The 25,196-nt window shown below is 45.2% G+C and overlaps 1 protein-coding gene across 7 annotated transcripts in view; it reads right to left on the bottom strand.

Annotated features, from left to right (window-relative positions):
* The window catches only part of ATP13A3 (ATPase 13A3), a 429,788-nt gene that overhangs the window by 316,880 nt on the left and 87,712 nt on the right, over positions 1-25,196 (bottom strand). For all 7 annotated transcript variants that reach the window (XM_069213169.1, XM_069213167.1, XM_069213166.1 and 4 more), the window contains 2 exons: positions 22,119-22,313; positions 20,736-20,806 (listed from right to left, as the gene is read on the bottom strand). In XM_069213169.1, coding sequence (XP_069069270.1) covers positions 20,736-20,806; positions 22,119-22,313 — 266 coding nt within the window. The remainder of the gene's footprint in view (positions 1-20,735; positions 20,807-22,118; positions 22,314-25,196) is intronic.

The raw sequence follows: 25,196 nt of genomic DNA, 5'->3' as shown, positions 1-25,196 counted from the left end.
TCGTAGGATGGTGGCATGGCTGGAGGGGGGAGTCTTGACGGAGAGGGAGTAGCCCCTTCAGACTATTTGCAAAACCCTGTCTGTTGTGGTGGATTCCCATGGGGTAGGTGAGCAGTTGCAAGACCAAGGGACCGAGCCATATCCCGGGACTTCTTAAAGCGATCGATCGATGAGGCCACTTTATCTCCGAAGAGACTGGTTCCACTGAAGGGCATGTCCATAAGCAATTGCTGGACATCCCCCGAAAAGCCAGATGTCCCCAACCAAGCGTGGCACCTTAAAGCCACCCTCGCCGCAACTGATCTGCCTAGTAAGTTGGTGTGTCCAGCCAACAATAAATCGTGAACTTGGCTGCTTTTCTCCCGCCAGCAACAGCTTGGGAGAAAATGGCCCACGCCTCCTCTGGGACCTGTGGCAGCACCAGCATGACTGTATGCCATAAAGTATTGAGTAGCAACCCAAAAGGCATGCAGTGTTCACGGACTGCAGAGCCAGACTGGAGGAAGAGAGTACTTTCTTCCCAAGTTGGTCTAGTCGTTTTGATTCCCTATCCAGGCGTTTGGAAGGGAATACACCAGAAGAGGAAGAAGCCTGGATGACCAAACTCTCAGGCGTAGGATGTTGGGTAAGGAATTTAGTGTTGTTAGGTACAGCCCTATGCAGCGAGCAATTGTCCTGTTGACAGGAGCCTCTGTGCTGGGTTTAGACCACATCCCCAACAGGACATCAGAGAGGGCTTCACTGGAGGACAAAAGGGGGTCAGACATAGAAGCCCCAGGATGAAGCACCTCAGTCAGGAGGTTAGCCCCAACAGCCACCAAAGGCAGCTTGACATCTAGGACCTCAGTTGCTCTTCTCGCCACCACTGAATACGAGGCTCCTCCTCCACAGCCAGACTTCAGATTTCACTGCATAGCCCGCATTTGCTACACCTGGCATAGTTGACAAGCATGATGCAAGAGGCCAAAAGATCAAGCCTCAGAACCTTTCTCACTGAGTCCCAGAACCTCTAGACAATTTGTGACAGAGTTGAGGCCCTGAACTGCAACATATCAAAGACGGCACCTATGAAGAGAAAAGTCTGCTAAGGAGTCATGTGTGACTTCGGCACATTGATCGTGAACCCCAATGTCAAGAGGGTAGTCATCATCTGGCGGTTGTCTATGATTGAATGTAGTGAGCCCGCCTTTAACCTAGGCAAACCTAGAATCCCAAACCTTTAAAGATGTGTAGCAACTACTATCAACACTTTTGTAAACACCTGAGGGGTGCTGATAAGCACAGTAAACTGAAAATGCTTCTAGCCTACCTTGAACAACAGGTAACGCCAGCGGGACTTCAGAATTGGGCCATAAAAGTATGCATCCTGCAGGTCCAAAGATGCCATCTAGCCGCCTTGGTCCAGGGCAGAAAGAACCAAGGCTAGTGTGAGCATCTTGCATTTGTCAGAGAAAATCTCAAATAAGATGAAGACCTCTGTCTTTCTTTGGTATGAGAAAAAAGCGGAAGTACCAACCTGTCCAGATTTCCAAATCCAGTACCCTTTCTGCACAACTTTAGACAGTAGACTTCAACTCTTGCAACAAAAAGGACCAGTGCTCCTCTGAAAGCTGCTCTGATGTGGGCAGAAAATGCAGCAAGCCAGAAAGATATGGAAGGGCATAGCTCAATTGAACATGGATTTAACAGCTTGCCACCCTTGGAGGAAAAGTCTGACTCTACTTCAAGTTGGCGTGTGCCACCATAGGCAAACTAAAGTAGTTTGGATGCATGCACATCAAACCCCACAGTAGCCCAAAAACGGTTACAATTATTGAAGAAAACATGCAGCAGGTGTCAAGAGGCCAAAAGAACACACCAAGGCTAGCTTGCCTTGAAGCATTCCGGAGCAGAATGAGTCTTCTCACCAAATAGAGGAGAGTCGTCCAAAGGCATTTCCATAAGGTTAGTCTAGACATCTGCAGAGAAGCCCAAAGACCTTAGCCATGCATGGTGATGTAGAACTACAATAGTGCCGACTGCTCGTCCAAAGTAATCTGTGGTGTTTAGACCTGAACTAATTACATATTTGGCTGCATCATGACCATACTGTGTGGTATGCGCCACGGAGGACACTAACTTCTCAGGAACTGCCAGCAAGATCTTGCTGACAGTGTTCCAGTGGATACATGTGTAAACACTGAGTAGTCAGCTGGTGTTAACTGATATTAAGGCCAAGCTGACCGATAAGGACATCCGTTTCTTAGATGTTTCGATTTGCTTGCATTTTCTGTCCAGGGTAGGTTGCAGGGTGGCTGAAGGGAAAGAATTAGGCTTTGCCTTGCTGGTGAAAGCTTGTACCACAACATTCTACGGAGTACGGTTAGGAGTAAAACAATTATTTAAAAAAAAACTAATAAAATGAGTCGCCTGGCACCAGTCTGTGGCACCTGGCTACCTGCCTATTCACCAGTGGGCAAGAACAGGATTTAGACAGGGTAGCCATTAATGTGTCAGTTAGGGCTTCATTAAACTGCAGTAAGGGCTTAGATGTGGACAGTCTTAAATTTTAGACACGAAAGTTGCAGGTCCAAGGCCTACCTAATCAACACAGCAAAAGAGACACTTTCTTCTGTTGGTGGCCCGGGTGAGGAGAAAAGGAATTCAACCCAATTTCAAGGAAAGTATTGAGCCCACTGGCCTCCTGTACCTCCATGTATAGGTTGTGATCATACTTATATGGGAGGAAAACAATCTCCATTGTCATCCCCAAGCTGTGGCTGGCTTTGATCTTAGTCGAGCACCTGATGGTGGCTCTTTGGCAGAGTGAAAGTTCTGTTTTTCTAGGACATAGGGACCAGGTGTACCAGGGTGAAACTAATAAGCAAACTTGGTAGAGGCATAAACAAATGCAGTTTGGAAGTGGAACCCAATACCCAAATCGGTCAGCCACCAATGTCTTTTTCTCCATCCTTTCTTCAGAATCGAAAGGCTTTCAACATTAATGGCTGCATTCAGGTATGGAGAATGATAACAAATGCTATCTGGTGGGGGATAAAGGGATGGGGGTAAAGGTTTTTGTTAGTAAATTGGGACAAGTATGTTACTAATTTCCCATAAAAGACTCTACGTCAACTTAATAAGAACTATGTAGATTGGATTTAATGAAGATTACCATAATCCACTGAATTTCTATTTATAGAACCCATGAAGAACAAATGTTATTCTTCCAACATCAGCGGGAAGCTTACTGAGAATAATCAGTGCTTGTTATGCACCACAAGCATCTGTAAGCTTTGGGATGCACTATGAAAAAGCACAATTAAACATACAACGATAAACTAGCTCAACATGGTACAAGAAAAATAAGACACTTGAACTACAAGAAGCAAGCTAAAAAACCAACAAATGCAACCAAAGTAATCAGATTTTTAAAAAATCACATATGAGGGTAAGCCAATCAATCAGGGAATTTGTAAAGCGCACTACTCACCCGTGAGGGTCTCAAGGCGCGGAGGGGGGGTTGCTACTGCTAGAAAAGCCAGGTCTTGAGAAGTTTCCAGAAGGAAAGGAGGTTCTTGGTCTGACGCAGGTGGGTGGGAAGAGTGTTCCATGTCTTGGCGGCGAGGAGCAAGACTGATCTGCCGCCGGTGGTTGTTCTGCAGATGGGTGGGACGGTGGCAAGGGTGAGGGCGGTGGAGCGGTCGGGTTGGGGTGTAGAAGGAGAGCCGTCTGTAGAGATATTCTGGACCAGTGTCGTGCAGTGCCTTGTGAGCGTGGGTGAGGAGTTTGAAGGTGATTCTCTTGTTGACGGGGAGCCAATGCAGGTTTCTCAGGTGGCCAGTGATGTGGCAGTGGCAGAGGATGTCCAGGATGAGGCGTGCGGAGGCATTCTGGATGCTTTGCAGCCTTTTCTGAAGTTTGGCCGTGGTTCCTGCATAGAGGACATTGCTGTAGTCCGGTTTGCTGCTTACGAGGGCTTGGGTGACTGTTCTTCTGGTTTCAGTGGGGATCCATTCGTAGATCTTTCGGAGCATGCAGAGGGTGTTGAAGCAGGAGGAGGAGATGATGTTGATTTGCTGGGTCATAGATAGTGAGGAGTCCAGGATGAATCCCAGGTTGGTCGGTGGGTGTCGGTGCGATTCCCAGTGTGGCAGGCCACCAGGAGTCATCCCATTCAGAGGGGGTGGAGCCATAGAGGAGGACCTCAGTCTTGTCAGAATTCAGTTTAAGGCAGCTGTTCTTCATCCATTCGGTGATGGCTTTCATTCCTTCGTGGAGGTTGGTCTTGGCGGTGCTCTTAGTAAGGGAGAGGATCACCTGGTGTCATCGGCGTATGAGACGATGTTGAGGTTGTGAGATCGAGCGATGTTCGTGAGCAGAGCCATGTAGATGTTGAAGAAAGTCGGGCTGAGGGACGAACCATGGGGTACGCCGCAGATGATTTTGGTGGCTTCAGAGCGGAATGGAGAAAGGCGGACTCTCTGAGTTTACCCAGTGAGAAATGAGGTGATCCAGTCCAGGACTCTGTTGCGGATTCTTGCATTGCTGAGGCATGTGCATAGGGTGTAGTGGCAGACGGTGTTGAACGCGGCAGAGAGGTCCAGGAGTATGAGGGCCGTGGTTTCACCATTGTCCAGTATGGATCTGATGTCGTCGGTGGCGGCGATGAGGGAAGTTTCGGTGCTGTGGTTGCTGCAGAATCCTGATTGGGAAGGGTCCAGAGTGCTGTTCTCCTTGAGGAAATGGGTCAGTTGTTTGTTGACAATTTTCTCTATGACTTTTGCCGGGAAGGGGAGCAGGGAGATGGGCCGGAAGTTCTTGAGGTCCTTTGGGTCCGTCTTAGGTTTTTATTAGGAGGGCGTTGAACTCTGCATGTTCCCAGCTCTCCAGGAAGGTGGCAGACTCGAAGGAACGGTTGATGATCTTCCAGAGTTGGGGTGCGATGACTGAGCCTGCTTTGTTGAGGATGTGGTGAGGGCAGGGGTCGGATGGTGAGCTGGAGTGGATGCTGGTCATGATTTCTATGGTGTCGTTGTTGTTGACGTGGGTCCAGGAGAGCAGGAGCCTGGTGGGTGGGGAGTCTGGGGTGTCGGTGATTGACGGGGGGTCTGAGTGCTGAAGCTGTTATGGATATCTGCGATCTTGCGGTGAGAGAAGGTCACTAGGGAGTCGCAGAAGTCTTGTGATGGTGGGATGTCGTTGGCGTCTGAGCTGGAGTTGGAGAGTTCCTTCACGATATTGAAGAGCTCCTTGTGGCTGTGTGTGTTGTTGTTGATGTGTTCTTTAAAGGTGGTTCTCTGGGCAGTTCAGATGAGTTGGTAGTGTCTGCGGATGGAGTTCTTGAAGGCTGTCTGGTTGTCCAGTGTCTGATCTTGGCACCACTTCTTTTCGAGTCTTCGGCATGTTTGCTTAGATTCTTGGTGGTCGGCGGTGAACCAGAAGGCCTTTCTGTCGGTGTGTCTGTTGGAAGGATTTTTGATTGGGGCGAGAGTGTTGGCACAGTCGTCGATCCATTGCCTGAATTTGCAGGCAGCTGTGTCAGTGTTGGTGGTGTCGATGGGTTGGTTTCCGGAGAGTGTAGTGATTAGTTGGTCTGTGGATGCGAGAGCGTGCGTGCTGATGACGTCGGTGATGGAGTCGCTGAACTGCGGTCGGGGGCCAATGGATCTGTAAATAAGGGTCCCTTGAAGGGTGGTGCTTGGGTCAGTGTGGATCTGGAAGTGCAGGTGTTCGGGGGTGCGGAGGGTGTCTTCGGTGCTGGTCGTGATCCTGAGGGTGTTCTTGTGGACCATGGAAATGCTTCCTCCTGGTTTGTTAGAGCGGTCCCTGCTGGTGATCCTATAGCCGTCCGGGACGGCTATGGCGATGTCTGGCGCTGAAGAGGGGTTCATCCAGGTCTCGGTCAGGAAGGTGACGTCTGGGGAAGCGGAGTTGAGTAGATTCCATAGTTCGACAGCTTGTTTGTGGATGGAGCGGGTGTTGAGAAGGATGCATCTGAGATGGTTGCGTCCTGCCTTGGTGGGTGGATCATTGGCGTGGAGGCTGGTGAAGCTGAGGTTCCAGCCATGTACGCAAGCTGATTTGCACAGCATACATTTAGGTGCAATAACTAATCACACGACAGCATTCGAAAGCCTTTTCTGACGTTGCGAGAACCAGTTAAGTTCTCAATAAATAATTAAATCACGTCTCATCAAAGCAAGAGCTGTGAAGAAACAAGTACACTCTAACCCCAGCTGGGTAAAACCATGAACTCGTGCATGAGAAATCATCTTTCGTCTATGCAGCTCGACATAATGAATTGAAGCAGAGTTTAAAATATATTTTTTTTAAATCAAGCAGTGGCAAAGCAATAGGTATTGGTTTAATGTGATGATGCATGGAAAGGAGAAAGGAGTTGTAATGTAATGAGAACAAGATGCGTCCAGGGGAAGGAGAGAGGTTCAGGAGACAGGAAAGAGAAGGATGGCTTGCAGGAGAAATACAGTAAAACATATGGGAAAGAAGCCAACCGGTGGTGACCCAAGATAGTAAAGTGGAAGGGGCAGGAAATGATTATCGGAACCTTAAGGTCTATGGTTGGAAAACTTGCACTTGAATGCAGGCACTCCTTTGGAGGCAGAAAAATGCAACCTAACAATTGCAATAGATGAGACAGAAATACTCCTCTGGTCTGAGCCAAGACATAATTGACAAAGACCCAAACCAATGGCTGGAAGAGGCTGGAGAAAAAAACAAAACTATTGTCGAAGAGTGCTGACCCAAAGCCTTCTAGGTGTATTAAAAAGGGGTCTGTTGACTGTGCTATCAATACCCAGACCTAATACTGAAAAGGCAAAGTACCACCTGTGTCAGCATGCCGATGTAAGCACTTCACCTTAATAGCTTGTAAAATACAATTCATGAAACGTTAATGCACAATTACTGTAGATGGAGAAGCAAGTGAAGCCTTTATGAGGGCAAAAATAGTAAATGAGTCTGGAAACAATTGCTCACCACCTCGGGTTCTCTGTATATTGATTTCTTCTATGCAAGCTTTCTCTCTGTTCCACTAACTACTGCCTTTAAGTGCACACTTCAGCAAGGACTGCACCCTGTAAATGTACTTGGATCAAAAAAGGTCTCCAAATAGAAGCTGGGGTACAAGATTCATAACATCACTTATTCTGTCTCAAGAACCACACAGAGTCTGAGACCAGAGGAAGCTTCATGAGTTGTGATATTTCAAGGTTTAAAGGTGAATCTGCAGTATTCATCTAAAATCTTTTAGATGCCGCCACTGGAACAAAGTAAAACCTTGTGCTATGGCCTGGAATGCTTGCACCAAGGGTCTGTTATACAGTAAGGCAAAGATTCGAGTGCCACCATGAGAGCAGTATGTGATGGGCCATAAACGCATAGACTGTGGTCTTATTATTAGGGCTAGAGTGGCACAATGACAATCGGCCTGATTTAGATATTGGCAGATGGGTTACTCCGTCACAAAGGTGTCCCATCCGCCAAAATCTAAATCCCATTATAACCTATGGGACTTAGATTTCAGCAGACAGGATATCTGACATTGTTGTGGTAGAGTAACTCCTCCGTCTATAATTAAATCAAGCCCTCTATCTGTTGAGACAAAAATGTAATGGCCCTGATTACCCTGCAGAAGCGTTTATGTCTAATAAACATCACAAAACAATTAACTAGACAAAAAAGAAAAAAAACTCATTAAATCCTTTAAAACAAACTGAAAATCCTTATATAAGTGATGCCTGAAAAAAGCTAACCTCAGTAGAGTTCTTCAGTTTCTCTAATACTTAAATAGGTTTCCACCTCCCAAATGTTGAAATACTGCATGTATTTGTTCATTGCTGAAGATGAGTTGCTATGTGAGATAGCAGGAAGTCCTATTGCAATCTGTGGTTTAGTAGGCATTGAGCACATGTAACTTAAAACATGCACTGGGAAAGCCAATAGGTCTTGCCTATGCAAGTGTTATTGGCTTGGCAATGTGTTTTTGCCATGTTGTATATCAGTTTGGCTGCTATTCAGCATGGCTAAACGTTTGTGGTGTGGAGTGTTACTGAGTGGAGTAGAGGGCAGTGTTGTAGAGAGGATTTGTTGGCGTAGAGTATGGTAGAGTGGAGTGGAGGAGTAGAGTGTCGTAGAGTTGAATAATGGGGAGTAGAGTTCAGTGGTTCAGTTGAAGAGAGTCGAAGAGTCGAAGAGTGCAGTGTCAGAGTGGAGAGGTGTAGGGTGGAGTGGGTTGGAGTGGAATGAGGTAGTCTGGTGGATTGGAGTACACTGGGGTGGGGTGGGGTAGGCTGGGCTAATTTGAGTGGACCGGGGAGAACTACAGTGAGAGGACTGGTTGGGGTGGATTGGAAAAGAGTTTATTAAAATGTGGTGGATTGAATTGGAGTCAGGTGGACTGAACTGGGGTGAGTTAGATTGGATTGGGGGACAGTGGGGTAGACTGGGAGGAGTGGGGTTTATTGGAGTCGAGTGGGGTGGATTGGAGAGGAAGGGTAGAGTGGGGTGGATTGGAAGGGTTGGTTTGGAATGGGTGGACTGAAATGGGGTGTAATGGAATGGATTGTTGTGGAGAGATTGGATTGGGGGTGGACTGGATTGGATTCGACTGGATTAGGGTGCAGTGGATTGGAGTGGGTTATTTGGAGTAGGGCGGATTGGAGCAGGGTGAACTGGAGTGGGGAGGAATGGGGTCAGATTGTTTTGGATTGAGTAGGCAGACTGGAGTAGGGCAGATTGTTTTGAATTGGAGTGGGGCGGATTGTTTTGGATAGGAGAGTGGCAGATTGTTTTGGACTGGAGTGAGCAATTTGTTTTGAATTGGAGTGGGGCACATTATTTTGCACTGGAGGGGTGCCGACTGGAAGGGGGTAGATTGTTTTGGATTGGCCTGGCCTGGAGTGGCAGGGATTGTATTGGGAAAAGGCGGATTTAATTGGATAAGGTTATATTGGAGTGGGGCAGATTGTTTTGAATTGGCGTGGGGCAGATTGTATAGGGCTGGAGTGAGGCAGATTGGAGTGGGGCAGACTGTTTTGGATTGGAGTTGGGCAGACTGGAGTACAGCAGATTGTTTTAGATTGGAGTGGGGCAGGTTGTTTGGAGTTGGGGAGGTTTGGATGGATTGGATTGGTCTGCATTCAGTGGATTGTTGTGGGGTGGAGTGGAGTGGATTGTTTCGACTGGATTGGTGCCAGATGGACTCTGGTTTACTGTACGGTTATGCGCTAAAGCAGAATTTCGAAAATTACCCATAAGGAAGAAACAATGTTGCTTTGTAATTGTTAGAACACAATATTTGTCATCTTTTGAGAACAGCGTCCACAAGCAAAAGCAAAAACAAAAAATTAGTACAAAGTGAGAAAAGAAGACGTGGCAAAATAAGAGTCAACTATAGAAAATAAAACTTTGGAATTTTCTTTTTGCAAGGCCCTAGAAGTTTAAAAGAAGTACCTCAATCACATTGGGAGTAGCAGACGGGCACTGATTAAGTTGAATCAATCAGTACTTTGTCTCTGCACCCCAGACAGGAACGGAAATGATGCTTGGCCTACAGTGACGAATTACAAGGCTTTAAAGAGAAGTGCCGCACAATTCAACGAATGATAAGTAAGACATTGACTTCAAGCCCTTTTTAGATAACAACAGATTCTCGCTAGTGTGTGGTCTCACAAGCTCGACTCTAAAAAAGTGCAGCTGAAGCTGTGTAAGTGGGAAATCATCATAAACTATAAATAGTCAATCACCCACTGAAACTTCATTAATTGACCCAAAAGGGTCCTTGTCTCTCACCAGCAGTGGCCAGCAACTCTCCACACGTAACAAGGCGCATGGCTTTTCTAAAAAAAATATTTTTTTCTTTTAAACAAAACAGTAACACCAAAATAAAATATAGACTGCTTCAGCAGATACCAGTATCCCTAATCTCTGGATAGTGAAACAGACTTAATCACTAGTTAAATTTTAACTGTACGTGGTTTGAAGAGTGGACTAAGGGACAACACAGGCCAAACATGAAACATCACTTTTATCCGTCCATTCTTAGTGTGTGTAACCCGGTGACACTACTTGAGAACCACAAACCTCACTGAACGGTGAGCAGAAGTGTAATAACACAATGCATCCCGCTGACAGGGAGTAGAAGTGTGTTTCAGTTATCATGAAACTGGCCACAGAGACCAACACAAACCCATTAACCTGGCAATGGTCCCTAGACATTGTGGGGTCATTTTGACTAAAAACTAAGCAGTGCAGTTGCAAAACCCAAACTTCACGAAAATTATTCTTTAACAGCAAAAAACTTCCTTACTAAATCCTGCCTTCTGTCTAGCATTTTAATACAGTAGAGGAATAGGTTTATTTTGCGTAACAACTCATAAAACCAATTAAACAACAGAAGGTCCATTCTTTTGAATTAGAACACTTGTTCATTATTCTGATACAATCAACAATTTAAAATAACGCCTCATTAACCACGCCGCTATTAAATAGTGGGACACACTAAAAGCCAAGTTTCTAGATGCATCCATTATGCTCAATTCCCAAACCGGTTTCAATGTACATATGCTCACGTTCTGCATCAAATGGCTCAAGCACTTACCCCAAAGGACAGCACATAGTGAACAAAGTCATAAAAGATGCATTTCATCCTCTACCTCATCAATGCAGTTAAGGTGGAGCGCAGACTGACCATATGAAGCCCAACAAGAAGGGAAAAGTATCCGCACCTAAAGCGGGCTCAAGTTCATCTAACAAAGCCTCTAATTTGGAAACCTTCTTGGGAATGTGTTTGCCAAAGAGCCTTCAGTAGAATTTGTAACCACAAACTGATAGAGCGACATTCTTAGAGCCAAAACTTTCCAGTGCATTAACCCCTTAGCTGCTGGGCCTTTCCCCCCCCAGTGCTGAGCCCTTTTTTGGCTATTTGGGGTAGTTCGCGCTTAGGGCTTCATAACTTTTTGTCCACATAAGCTAACCACGCCAAATTTGCGTCCTTTTTTTCCAACATCCTAGGGATTCTAATGGTACCCAGAGTTGGTGGTTTCCCCTGGAGGAGACCAAGAAAATAGCCAAAATACAGTGAAAATTTTGTTTTTTCCAAAAAAATGGGAAAAAAGGGCTGCCGAAGAAGGCTTGTGGTTTTTTCCCTGAAAATGCCATCAACCAAGGGTTTCTGGTGCTGAAATCACTATCTTCCCACCTTTCAGGAACGGGCAGACTTGAATCAGAAAACCGAATTTTTCAACACAAATTTGGCATTTTACTGGGACATACCCCATTTCTACTATATTTGGTGCTTTCAGCCTCCTTCCAGTTAGTGACAGGAATGGGTGTGAAACCAATGCTGGATCCCGGAATGCTAAACATTTCTGAAAACTAGACAAAATTCTGAATTCAGCAAGGGGTCATTTGTGTAGATCCTACAAGGTTTTCCTACAGAAAATAACAGCTGAAATAAAAAAATATTGAAATTGAGCTGAAAACAACAGCCATTTTTCTTTATGTTTTACTCTGTAACTTTTTCCTGCGATGTCAGATTTCTGAAAGCAATATACCGTTTTGTCTGCTGGACTCTTCTGGTTGCGGGGATATAAAGGGCTTGTAGGTTCATCAAGAACCCTAGGTACCCAGAGCCAATAAATAAGCTGCACCCTGCAGTTGGTTTTCATTCTATACTGGGTATACAGCAATTCATTTGCTGAAATATGAAGAGTGAAAAAGAGGTATCAAGAAAACCTTTGCATTTCCAAAATGGGATCAAGATAAGGTTTTGAGGAGCAGTGGTTATTTGCACATCGCTGAATTCCGAGGTGCCCATACTAGCATGTGAATTGCAGGGCATTTCTCAAATAGACGTCTTTTTTACACACTCTCTTATATTTGGAAGGAAAAAATGTAGAGAAAGATAAGGGGCAACAACACTTGTTTTGCTATTCTGTGTTCCCCCAAGTCTCCCGATAAAAATGATACCTCACTTGTGTGGGTAGGCCTAGTGCCCGCGACAGGAAATGCCCCAAAACACAACATGGACACATCCTATTTTTTTTATAGAAAACACAGCTGTTTTTTCCAAAGTGCCTACCTGTAGATTTTGGCCTCTAGCTCAGCCGGCACCTAGGGAAACCTACCAAACCTGTGCATTTCTGAAAACTAGAGACCTAGGGCAATCCAAGGAGGGGTGACTCGCGGGGCTCGGACCAGGTTCTGTTACCCAGAATCCTTTGCAAACCTCAAAAAGTGGCTAAAAAAACAAGTTTTCCTCAGATTTCGGTGACAGAAAGTTCTGGAATCTGAGAGGAGCCACAAATTTCCTTCCACCCGGCGTTCCCCCAAGTCTCCCGATAAAAATGATACCTCACTTGTGTGGGTAGGCCTAGCGCCCGCGACAGGAAACGCCCCAAAGCGCAACGTGGACACATCAACATTTTTGGAAGAAAACAGAGGTGTTTTTTGAGAAGTGCCTACCTGTAGATTTTGGCCTCTAGCTCAGCCGGCACCTAGGGAAACCTACCAAACCTGTGCATTTCTGAAAACTAGAGACCTAGGGCAATCCAAGGAGGGGTGACTCGCGGGGCTCGGACCAGGTTCTGTTACCCAGAATCCTTTGCAAACCTCAAAAAGTGGCTAAAAAAACAAGTTTTCCTCAGATTTCGGTGACAGAAAGTTCTGGAATCTGAGAGGAGCCACAAATTTCCTTCCACCCGGCGTTCCCCCAAGTCTCCCGATAAAAATGATACCTCACTTGTGTGAGTAGGCCTAGCGCCCGCGACAGGAAACGCCCCAAAGCGCAACGTGGACACATCAAAATTTTTGGAAGAAAACAGAGGTGTTTTTTGAGAAGTGCCTACCTGTAGATTTTGGCCTCTAGCTCAGCCGGCACCTAGGGAAACCTACCAAACCTGTGCATTTCTGAAAACTAGAGACCTAGGGCAATACAAGGAGGGGTGACTCGCGGGGCTCGGACCAGGTTCTGTTACCCACAATCCTTTGCAAACCTCAAAAAGTGGCTAAAAAAACAAGTTTTCCTCACATTTCGGTGACAGAAAGTTCTGGAATCTGAGAGGAGCCACAAATTTTCTTCCACCCGGCGTTCCCCCAAGTCTCCCGATAAAAATGATACCTCACTTGTGTGGGTAGGCCTAGCGCCCGCGACAGGAAACGCCCCAAAGCGCAACGTGGACACATCCAAATTTTTGGAAGAAAACAGAGGTGTTTTTTGAGAAGTGCCTACCTGTAGATTTTGGCCTCTAGCTCAGCCGGCACATAGGGAAACCTACCAAACCTGTGCATTTCTGAAAACTAGAGACCTAGGGGAATCCAAGGAGGGGTGACTTGCGGGGCTCGGACCAGGTTCTGTTACCCAGAATCCTTTGCAAACCTCAAAAAGTGGCCAAAAAAACAAGTTTTCCTCACATTTCGGTGACAGAAAGTTCTGGAATCTGAGAGGAGCCACAAATTTCCTTCCACCCGGCGTTCCCCTAAGTCTCCCGATAAAAATGATACCTCACTTGTGTGGGTAGGCCTAGCGTCCGCGACAGGAAATGCCCCAAAACAGAACGTGGACACATCACATTTTTTCATAGAAAACAGTGCCTACCTGTGGATTTTGGCCTCTAGCTCAGCCGGCACCTGGGGAAACCTAGCAAACCAGCACATTTTTGTAAACTAGAAACCCAGGGGAATCCAAGATGAGGTGACTTGTGGGGCTCGGACCAGGTTCTGTTACCCAGAATCCTTTGCAAACCTCAAAATGTGGCTAAAATACCACGTTTTCCACACATTTCGGTGACAGAAAGTTCTGGAATCTGAGGGGAGCCACAAATTTCCTTCCACCCAGCGTTCCCCCAAGTCTCCCGATAAATATGATACCTCACTTGTGTGGTTAGGCCTGGTGCCTGCGACAGGAATAGATCACACAACGGTCAATGTTGGTCCTTACGTGAGGCAGCTGTTGACCCTGGGGTGATCCATTCCTGACACAGGCACTAGGTGTAGGCACTCAAGTGGGGTAGTGTTTTTATCAGGACAGGTGAGGAGTCACTGGGTGGTAGGAATGTTGTGGATCCCAGCATATTCCTGTAGTTTGTGTGACAGAAATGCGAGAAAAATAGAGTTTTTTCTCAACATTTCAGCTTTGCAGGGTATTCTGGGTAAGAAAACTTTGGGGAATCCACACAAGTCACACCTCTGTGGACTCCCCCGAATGTCTAGTTTCCAGAAATGTTTGGGTTTAGTGTGTTTCTCTATATGGCCGCCGAATCCAGGACCAAAAACACAGGTGCCTGCCTTACAAAACCAGTTTGTTTTGCCATAGACAATTTTGATGTCTCCACAATATGATTTGGGTGGTGGAATTTGGGGCTGAACTAAATTGGTGAGCTCCCAAGAGAGCACTCTCTCTCTGCTTGCCGCCGCATTCACCTGCTCTCTGGGTTGGCCTAACCCACTATTACCCAGTTGCACGAACAGCTTGCGAAGGGACAGCAGGACTGTCCTCATCACCTCCCTCATAATGTACTGGAAGAGGAGTTTTCGAATGGGACTCCTCTGACTGAAAAATCACTCCCAGAGTCTGCGCCATTGTCCTATCCCTCAGATGCTGTCTCAGTATCTGATGTCTCAGTCTCTGATCCTATGTCAGAGCGGTCCTCTATAACCCGAGTGCAGGCAGCAGTAATCCATCAAGATGCCATCTCTGCTATTGGCTAAACTGTTGCTCTAAAACACTAGCCTACGTAGACAGTCACAAAATCGATGGTGTGTGTGAGATACGTGCAACAGTAGAGGCCACCTTACCTGCGCTTCTTCCCTCAATCAGCACGTACTTTCAAGACACTCAAAAAACACCTTGTCACATACCATTCGTCACAGTCTTTAGCACCTCCTGCGCCCAGTCCAACAATCATTATTGGTGCTCCCACTCCCTCCTCCTCGGATTCCCTCATTACCACCCAGCAAAAGTGCCCTTCATCTCTCCATAGACTTTACTAATGTACTCAGCTATTTACATAAAATACAGATGTGCTCTTTGCAGTAGGCATATAAACCTTCTGCGCTTCTTTATGGCACTAAAACTGCCACTAGACAAGTCGGACCCTTTTCCCCCCAGGGAAACCACACACATATTGACAAAAGTGATGTATATATGACAGCCAACCACCTGAAACTCAACTCAAGCAAAACCGAAATAATCCTCTTTGGCCCTCACCAAAAAAACCTGGGACCCCCCATGGTGGCCCACCACGCTAGGCCCTGCACCCACCCCCGCCAACTACGCACGCAACCTCAGCATCATCCTAGACTCCTCCCTCTCTATGACCCAACAAATCAACGCTCTTACCTCCTCATGCTTCAACAAACTCCGTATACTGAAAAACATTAAAATGGATCCCCACAGAGACCAGAAAAACTGTCACTCACGCACTCATCAGCAGCAGGCTTGATTACAGAAACGCCCTCTACGCCGGCACCACTCTAAAACTCAAGTGCAAACTACACGCATCCAGAACTCAGCAGCACGACTCATCCTCGACCTCCACCGACACGAACACATCTCTCCACACCTCAAATCCCTCCACTGGCTCCCCATTGACAAAAGGATCACCTTCAAGATCCTCATCCTCACACACAAATCACTCCACAACACAGGCCCTGCCTACCTCAACGAGAGTCACCTTCCACACCCCCACACGAAACGTCCGTTCAGCTGACCTCTCTCTCGCCTCTGACCCCCGCACCAAACACACCACCACCGGGGGCAGATCCTTCTCCTACATTGCACCCAAAACATGGAACGCACTCACAACTCACATTCGCAAGACCCAAAACCTACTTCTTTTCAGGAAGGGCCTCAAAACCTGGCTTTTTGAACAGTGAACCTCCTAGCCCCTTTCCCTCCCCCCGTCCCCCCCCCAGCGCCTTGAGACCCTCACAGGTGAGTAGCGCGCTTTATAAATCTCTTTGATACAGATCTACCTATATATATATATATATAAATATATATCTACATAGATATATCTATAGATATATCCATGTACCTAGATATATCTATCTACATAGATATATATATATAGATATATACATATATTTTTTTTTAGTTGTTGTATGGTTTCCTTGGGGGCCAAAATGGCCCCCAGGGAAACCCTACAACATCTAAAAAAAAAATTGCCCCCACAGGGGGTCACCCTGCCCACGGGCGACCCCCTGTCATTTCATTTTTTTTTTTTTTTTTAATTTTTAAAAAAAAAAAAAAAATCCCCTGGGGGGGGGGGGGGGGGCGCGATCGCGCCCCCCCCCTCCCCAGGGGGCACCTACCTTTTTATTTTTTTAGGAAAATTATGCCGGGGGGTGGGGCGGCCCGTTTTCCGGGGGGGGGGCTGCCCCCCAAAAGTGAAATCCCTGGTGTCTAGTGGGGTTTCCTGGCCCCCGATCGCAGCTGTGCTGCGATCGGGGGCCAGGAAACCGTTTCAGAAGGCCTCATAAGAAAGGGGAGACTCTCCCCTTTCTTACGAGGCCTTCTGAAACTGTTTCTGGCCCCCGATCGCAGCACAGCACCTACCTTTTTATTTTTTTAGGAAAATTATGCCGGGGGGTGGGGCGGCCCGTTTTCCGGGGGGGGGGCTGCCCCCCAAAAGTGAAATCCCTGGTGTCTAGTGGGGTTTCCTGGCCCCCGATCGCAGCTGTGCTGCGATCGGGGGCCAGGAAACCGTTTCAGAAGGCCTCATAAGAAAGGGGAGACTCTCCCCTTTCTTACGAGGCCTTCTGAAACTGTTTCTGGCCCCCGATCGCAGCACAGCTGCGATCGGGGGCCAGAAACAGTTTCAGAAGGCCTCGTAAGAAAGGGGAGAGTCTCCCCTTTCTTACGAGGCCTTTTCAAAATGTTTCCTGACCCCCCCGATCGCAGCTGTGCTGTGATCGGGGGAGCCAGGAAACCTGAAAGTGTTTCCTGGCCCCCGATCGCAGCACAGCTGCGACCGGGGGCCAGGAAACACTTTCAGGAAGGCCTCGTAAGAAAGGGGAGTGTCTCCCCTTTCTTACGAGGCCTTCCTGAAAGTGTTTCCTGGCCCCCGATCGCAGCTGTGCTGCGATCGGGGGCCAGGAAACACTTTCAGGAAGGCCTCGTAAGAAAGGGGAGACTCTCCCCTTTCTTACGAGGCCTTCCCGAACGTGAAAAAGGCCGTTTTCCCCATGAAAGCAGGAAGCGGCCGCAAGGCTGCTTCCTGCTTTCATGGGGAAAACATCTTTGCAACGTCAGCGCGCCTTGCGGCGCGCTGACGTCACAAAGGGGCGGGTGGGGGGCGGGGGGAGACACGGTAGCTTCCGTGTCTCCCGGGGGGGGAAAAAAAATAAAAAAAAAATCCTCGGGTGCGACGCACCCGAGGATTTATTAATGCCCTTCCTGGTGTCGGCCACTGGTCGTGACCCGCACCAGGGAGGGTGTGTGGGCGTCGGCCAGTGGCCGACGCCCGCATTTAAGAGGTTAAGTGAAGCATTTTGGCATTAGAAATTCCTAGCAAAGCGCTCAGCTCCTCTTGCGCACTCTGGCAGGAGATTCCTAGACATCATAATGTGATTTTTTTTCTTTCTTGGTCTAATGAAACTTAGTTAAGGATTTTGGTACAGGCTTCTCAAACTCCAGAGGCAAATTATCCAATCTAGAGGTGCTCCTGAAGCCCTTCTGCAGTCTGAAGTCATCAGCTTAGTTTTGGAGGTATTAATGGCAAACCTTTTTAATATACAAAACTCATCAAACACATCTAAAAGGTACTCAGGGTTTGCAGGTATCTTCAAGATCAATAAGGCATAATCATCGAACAGCAGGGTTGCTACTTTGGAGACATCTAATAATAGGGCGTAAATGGTATCCATACTCACTAACTCCACTACTTTGTTAATAAACAGAGAAAACCGCAATGGAATCAGTGATCATCTTTGATGCACACTCCTGGTAACAGGGTTTAGACTACAATTTTCCCCAGATGGACCACAATGAACCGTGACATAGTTGCCATGGTGCATTTTTCCAAAATGCTAAGCAAAGCTCCAAAGATGTCAAGGGATGTTAGTGATGGCATATCACAGGTCTACAATCACAAAGTACACAGGCACTTTCCTGAGTGTAATTTATTTGTTCAGGCTCAGGCGGAACCAGAAGAACCCCCTCCACTGTATTTGTCTAAAACGATCCTACTAGTTTGAGAGACTGTTATAATCTTAAACCCAAGATTCCAATCTGGTAATAAGGATGCATGAAAAAAAAACACTGTGGTGTGTTGGCAGCACTATTTTGGCACTCACCCAGGAATTAGGTAGTGTCTCCATTCAGAACTGTATTGCTTAGGAGCAAATACATAGTTGTCCCATACCAAAGGGTGAGATTTATATTTAAGTCTTCTGTGACACTACTGGTGCCTAGGAATTCCCCCTTTGTTGTGTGCTGATTGCTTAGAGAAGCTCACTTAATGTGAAAGGCTCTTAAGATGAACAGTCAGAAATCAGGGTAAAACAAGGGGACTGTTGACAAGCCTGGTTCTTGATCTTACAGTACTGGGACAAATAGTGTTCCTACCCACGGTCTTGTGTTAAATGTGCTTGAGGCTTGAAGGTGGCCTTTTACTACCATTTTACTCACAGTTGCCAGTAAAGCTCCCTGTCACCTGAGCTGGCTGCTTAAACTGTAATATCTAGTGTATTCCCAATTTTACTTTTCCAAAGCCATGATGGATTTATAATATCTTCTATGATATTAGTGTGCCCCTAGAATCCTGTTCTTCATAGTCGTCACAAGGGATACCTTGGATATTCTACAATCTCTATCGAACAATGGGTGCACTTTGGGCTTCAGTGGCCTCCTACTGGGGATGGGTTTAGTGAGATGCGAGGTGAGTTCACAAATGATCAAGTGCAATGCAATTAGTTGGTGTGGATCTAAAGTGGCAAGGTTGGGGTATGTCAACCCAGTCGCAATGAAATTTGCTCTAAAAGGGCGTAGTACTTTAAATGGTCCTTCGCTCACTGTTTGCGACTTGCACATTATCACATCCCAAAGTGTATGATGATAGTTTTCTAAAAACACTAGTTGGAAGATGTAGAGCTGGTGGGGTTGGGATCACTTGCAGGTCATGCCTCAACTGCCACACCAACCATAAGGTTTCAGTTCAGCTGGTCCAAGTAATCAACTGTGCTCATCTGTGGCCTGTTATTGAAGGTATGTTTCATATCGAAGTCTGAGACTGATCTGCCACTACAAAGATAAAAACCATGCGATAAGGTTATCAAAGCAAGTTGTCGACCAGCTCTTTAAAGAAGGCTGGTGTACCTACCTACAAGCCATGAATAAACAAAAGCTACACATTCCTCCTAAGAGACAGCTATATAAGCTCTACGTAGTTCAAAGGTTGTACTAAAAACTCACCACCAGCTACTATCACAGACCTTTCTGTTCCCTTGCTATGTTCTTGGAGCTTGTTCCGCCTGCTTTCAAGAACGTGAAGTGAATGCAATTCAGCTCTATGCTTTGTTCCCTTGTTGCAATCGAAGAGTACCAAACGCATACCAGTTTTAAAAGTGAACAGCATTTGCTCCACGTCTGAATAGCCACTGTCAATTTACTTGATGCTACCTTTCAAGGTGGAACCATGCAGTTAGTCTTCCCTTATTGTAAAAATGTTGACATATGTATACACCACCGTATAGATTGCTTCCTGAAACTTACAAAATCGTATGGTTCTGCAGGCAAACATTCAATTAGGCATGCCCACTTCATGTAATTTGCCTGCAATATTCAGTTCAGGTCAAAATTAGATGGAGCTGAGCAGCAGTTTAAGTATGCTGACTTGATCAGAGAACGACCAAATAATACCTTGCAGGAGCAGAGATGTTATTTACAGTTTTATATTCTTTTTTTAGTTCAGATACCCAAATGTTATAGTACATTGTGACTTTTTTTTTTTACTTGTGCGTCTTGTTTTTTAGCATCTTATCACTAGTACCTCTTGATGGCATTATTGGTACATGACAGTCACCTTTAATGTATGCTCTTGTCAGTAGATGGCATTGGTTCATAAAGGCTGGAGAGGCAATCCATTTTCAGGATAAAAATCAACTTCAGTAAATGATCCCTATTTATGTTAAATAAAAGAACATCCCATACAGAGATACTGACATTCGGTGAAGTTGACGTCTATCTGGCCCTCAGTTGGAATTCTACTAATACGAACCACATTCTCTAAGGTGGTGACAATTTTGCATAGGTAATATTACTTTTCAATGAACATCAAGTGATAATTTTAAACTACTCACCACGCATGCTGTCAATTTGTCATTGTGGCATAACACTTTGTTGCTCAACGGAGCTAGGTAGTTTAAACTGTTGCCACTGGCTACTGTCACTTGGCTCAGTAAATCCGAGTGACTTTGAATTCATAAAAATGCAGAATCTCTGTAAAGTCTTTTGAAACAGGCATTTGTAGGCAGAAATAGTTAAATGTGGGGGTTTATTGAAAAATATGACTTGGGAATATAAAAGCAAAAGCTTTTTATTTAAGAGAACATCTTGATGCAAAAAAGCTCAAAGCTAGAATACTATCTAGAGTACAATTTCGTCATCAGCTGACATGCCTGTCAAAGTAGGTTGAATGCATGAGTTAACGTTCTGGAATAACTGGCTCCTAGGCACCACATTTCACCATGAATAACAGGCTGAATGCATTCAAGTGTTAGTCGAATATAGTTACCTTAAAAAGTCAAACGTTTGTTCCAGGTCATTCCAGAAGTATGTCACGCTGTGGTGTGTGAAATAGCGAACCTGTAAAACAAACGTTTGACAAGTCGAATTACACGCAAAACAAACATACTTGCCACAAGCTGAGCATACAAAATACATATTTGTCTGAATAATCAAACTATATTCATATACCAACAAGCACGCAGAATACTATCTATGCAGGGCAGGCGAGAGCCTAGAAACATTCAGGTGTAATGGTATAGTAGGTTTAAGTAAAACTTTTTTTTTTCTTATTTTTTTTTTTTACTTGTCACACGTTATTTCCTTCACAAGAAGGAACTGAATGGATCGGTACTAAACCAACAAAGAAGACTTCGAACAAGGCTAGGAAAATGCCTAACTGCAAAATTCCTCTGTGATCAAGTACCCTTTTGCTGAAAAATATGGAAACATTTTATCCTAGCTTTAGCCTAGATGGACGTTGATACTTCTATTTGGATGCAAGTTTGTCATTTACACTCACTAAGCAACGTAGTATATCGACAAATCCGAACCAAAGCAGTCAGTTCAAAATTGGGAGTCCCTTTCACTTACCAGACAGTTGGGACCTATTATAGCTACAAAAAAAAAAAAAAAAGGACCGAAGCACAACTTTTCTCACTATGATCTGTTTCTGTTTAAACCAACGTACTAGTACACAATGTAAAGTAGATAAATCAGGGACCACCAACTTTATCTATGATGGGAGCTACTTCTGATAAATGGCTATCACTATGCGTTACTGATGAATATTATCACGGTTACAATATGGCCATATCCAAAAATATTCAAATTTTGAGCTCCCATAAAACAGGAATACAGATCACCACCCCTTGCATCCCAGCACACAAGCAATTTGATTCTTGTTTCTTTTGTCATCATTTCATGGTCAAGTATTCATTTACATGGTGTGATTCATAAAGCTATGCCTGCAGCATGAGCAATCTTAATGTAAGTTTATTAGACTGTGAGCGAAGATAGGTGGTCATGTTGCAGAACATCCCACTGTCACAGGATTCCAGTGTGTGTGTTTATTTGTTAGTGTGGAGACCTGCCAATGGTGTAGCTGGTTTAGACTCCAAGGGTCTGAAAAAGACCTGCACTATCTCTTTCAATGTGCCCAGACCCCCACTATGATCTAAGGTTGAGCTACCCTTCCATGGGTTACTTACTAGCTAGCTAAGAGAAGCTCCTAAGCTCCTAAACTCCTAATCTACTGGTTGGATACTCCTGAGATAAAGTATCTATCAACACATACATTTTTGAGTAAGGACAGAGAAAATATCTTTTATTGCCTGAAAAGAGCCACATTCTTATCTTCTACTCAGAAGCATTTGGAGAACTTCACCAGTACCTCCTGCAATGGAGCATCAGGCTGTTTCTTTGAGTTATCTTCACCCTCTTCGTGCAAATTGTCTGGCAAATGAACAGCATGGCCGTTTGACACTTTGCTTTCCTGTGATTCTTCTGGATAAACACACTGGAAGGGATTTTTTCCTGTATATAGAAGAACACGGACCTTCGCACAAAACCATCTCTGGAATTCATCCTATACAAGGGAAAGGTTACGAAAAATTAGAAATTAAACATAATATAACTGAAAACTCCATTTAGTAGTTATCAAGAAGTGAATTCCAAATGTGCTTACTGTATTTTTTAAACAAATTAATTTATTAAAATTGACATCTGGACCAAAACTACACAGCAATGTTTCATTAGGGAGGTGAAGTCCAAAATACACAAGTTTTCACAATTTTCTCAAAGGTGTCGTACGATCTCATTGTCATCAAAACCAAGGCCTTAAGTGATATTTATACAGAGAAGGCAAGTTTAATCCAATATAGCTCAGTTTAGTCCAGCGGCTATCTGCATACAAACAGTGCTACATATGGCAATCTAGAGAACCAGCACAACCTTTGCAGCACATTTGGAGACAGAAAGTATAAAAAAAGACTGATGTGTCAGAGCTTATGATTCAAATGGCAGGCTGAATGAATAAAATGCACGGATGAGCTTTCATCTTGTTCTCTTATTCAAAACTAAAGGCATGATCCCTGGCGAATTAAGAAGATAATGCGAACCATTCACTGTAACTCAGAAAAATCACCCTGTATATTCAATAAATTGCCACTAATTGATGTTATGCTTTCCGAGTTGGGTTAATGAAATCTTGGCGACAAAAAAGCGAACAAGAAGAAAGGCGGCAGACTAAGAAGCAACTTGGGAAACTTTCTGAGTGTCGGTGTGTAAGGGAAATTAATCCATTGTTCTGCCCATTGTAGCTTCCATTAGCCTGACTGACAGCTACACTAATGCAAAAAGAACAGATGATGGACAGAATTCGGAACAAATCAAACGTTTACCCGCCTTCACAGATCAGGTTTTAATCCATCAGTTTTTTTGCTCACCATGACGTTCCAGTTTGGATCCAGCCATATGCAAATCAGTCTTGACCTTGATCCCCATGAGAACAGTCCATCCCAAACAGCCAGGCTCTCCCTGAACCAGAAACAAGCATCACTAGCCACAACCCACATCTACACTAGACACAACCCTACGAGTCACTCATGCCTTTGCCCAGGTCAAGACCCCTTCATCTCCCGAGAGGTATGTTTTGTCAAAGTGGTCTCAGAATCCCAGAGTCCCAGATTCACATAAAATGTGTTCCCACAATCAAAAAACTGTGTTCCCAAAATGTGCTCCCAAAATTCGAAAAACCCAGTCGCCCCTTCCAACTTCTACATCCTCCAAGTACTCTGCCAGATTTTCAGGTGGATCCCTACCGACACCCGAAAAACCGTCACAGGCGCCCTGGTCACCAGTCGCCTCAACTATGGCAACGCTTTCTACACCAGAATATCTTCCCAGCTGCTCAAAAGACTCCAGACTCTACAGAACACCGCAGTCAGACTCATCCTGAACCTCTCCAGGCGCTCCAGCATCACCATCCCCTCTCAGGAAACTCCACTTGCACCCTAGCCAGAAGAGATGACATTTCAATATCCTCACACTCTCATACAAAGCTCTACACAACCAAGGACCATCTTACTTTAACCATCAACTAAGCTTCCACATCCCCACAGGACTACTGAACTCAGCCTCGCTCAACCTCGCGCACACACACACCCCGCACCTATCGCAGGGGATGCTCATTCTCCTACATAGCAGCCAAATCCCGTAACAACCTGCCCCTCCACCTCCGAACAGCCCCCTCTCTGGCAGATTTCAGAAGGGACTTAAGACGTGGCTTTTAGACAAAGACACGGCACCCTCAGCACACAGATACCCTTAGGGGTGATTGTGCTGCACTATACAAATAATATGATTGATTGATTGAAAAAGAGGGGCTAGAGCTTAACAAAATGCTCAATCAAGGAGTAGATGGGAATGACCATAGTTGTTCTGGTGATTTAACAGAAGAGAGTCGGATCTCAGGAAGACAAGACAATGAAGCTTCGGTGTGATGGCTGATGTTAGTTGAGATGCCAATGTTGATTAAAAAGAGGGGTGAGAGCCATATGTAGAAGTCTGCGAGAGGCGAAAGATTAGGGAACAGTGAGGTGTGAGACTGAAAAACAAATCAGCAAACTAGAAAGCCCCACAGACCAGACTTATCAAGTCGACAACTAGAGTTAAAGCCAAAACACACATTCCTGCTCCTGTATGAACAAGAGGGCACAGCAACCTACTATCTCAGCTTCTTTTGTTGGAAACCCCCCAGGTTTTATTTTGCAAGGCCACAGAGATGGAAGTGCAAGTACAATCCAACAGCATAAATCAGAAAATTTTACATCCTTATGAAATACCCCAGTCAGAGACCAGTACAGATAATATTTCTCAGAAATTAATACATCAACTAATAGCCTCTGAATCATCTCAGCCAGGCATCATCAGAAAAATAAATCCATATATGGAACACATTAGGAACTAAAGAATCTGGGCACTGGTGAATGACCAGATCAATTCGAATATGCTAAAAAATGCAGAAAGGAAGTTCCAAGATTCTTTATGGAATAATGCCAGCCATGGCTTAAAGACAATGTTGACAATGATTAAACGTGGTTCCTCAAGTTTACACATGACCTTAGGTTTGTCGCTAGGCTCTGTGATACCAAAAGTGCTAAGAAGGGTGGATAGTTACTCATGTTATAGACAACATTCAACAGAATAAATCAAAATGGCATGTGACAAGACACTACATCTTCTGCCAGACGTATTCCCCTTTTCTGATGAAATCCACTGCATATACTGCAAGAGAATAGAGATGAAAGATGCTAGTGCAACCGGAAAATGTTCAGCCTAGAGCTTAAATAAAGCTCTTCAAAGACTAGAATAATGACCCAAGGTAGATTATGTGGTCATTAGGAAATTAGGGAGTCTAATGCCGATTGCTGTCAAGTGTATTTTTAAGATATTACCAATATGAACTCCC

This window comes from Pleurodeles waltl, chromosome 11 (assembly GCF_031143425.1).
Source record: "Pleurodeles waltl isolate 20211129_DDA chromosome 11, aPleWal1.hap1.20221129, whole genome shotgun sequence".
Classification (NCBI taxonomy): Eukaryota; Metazoa; Chordata; class Amphibia; order Caudata; family Salamandridae; genus Pleurodeles; species Pleurodeles waltl.
The sequence above is the reverse complement of the archived record's forward strand: the minus strand, read 5'-3'. Positions and strand labels throughout refer to the sequence as shown.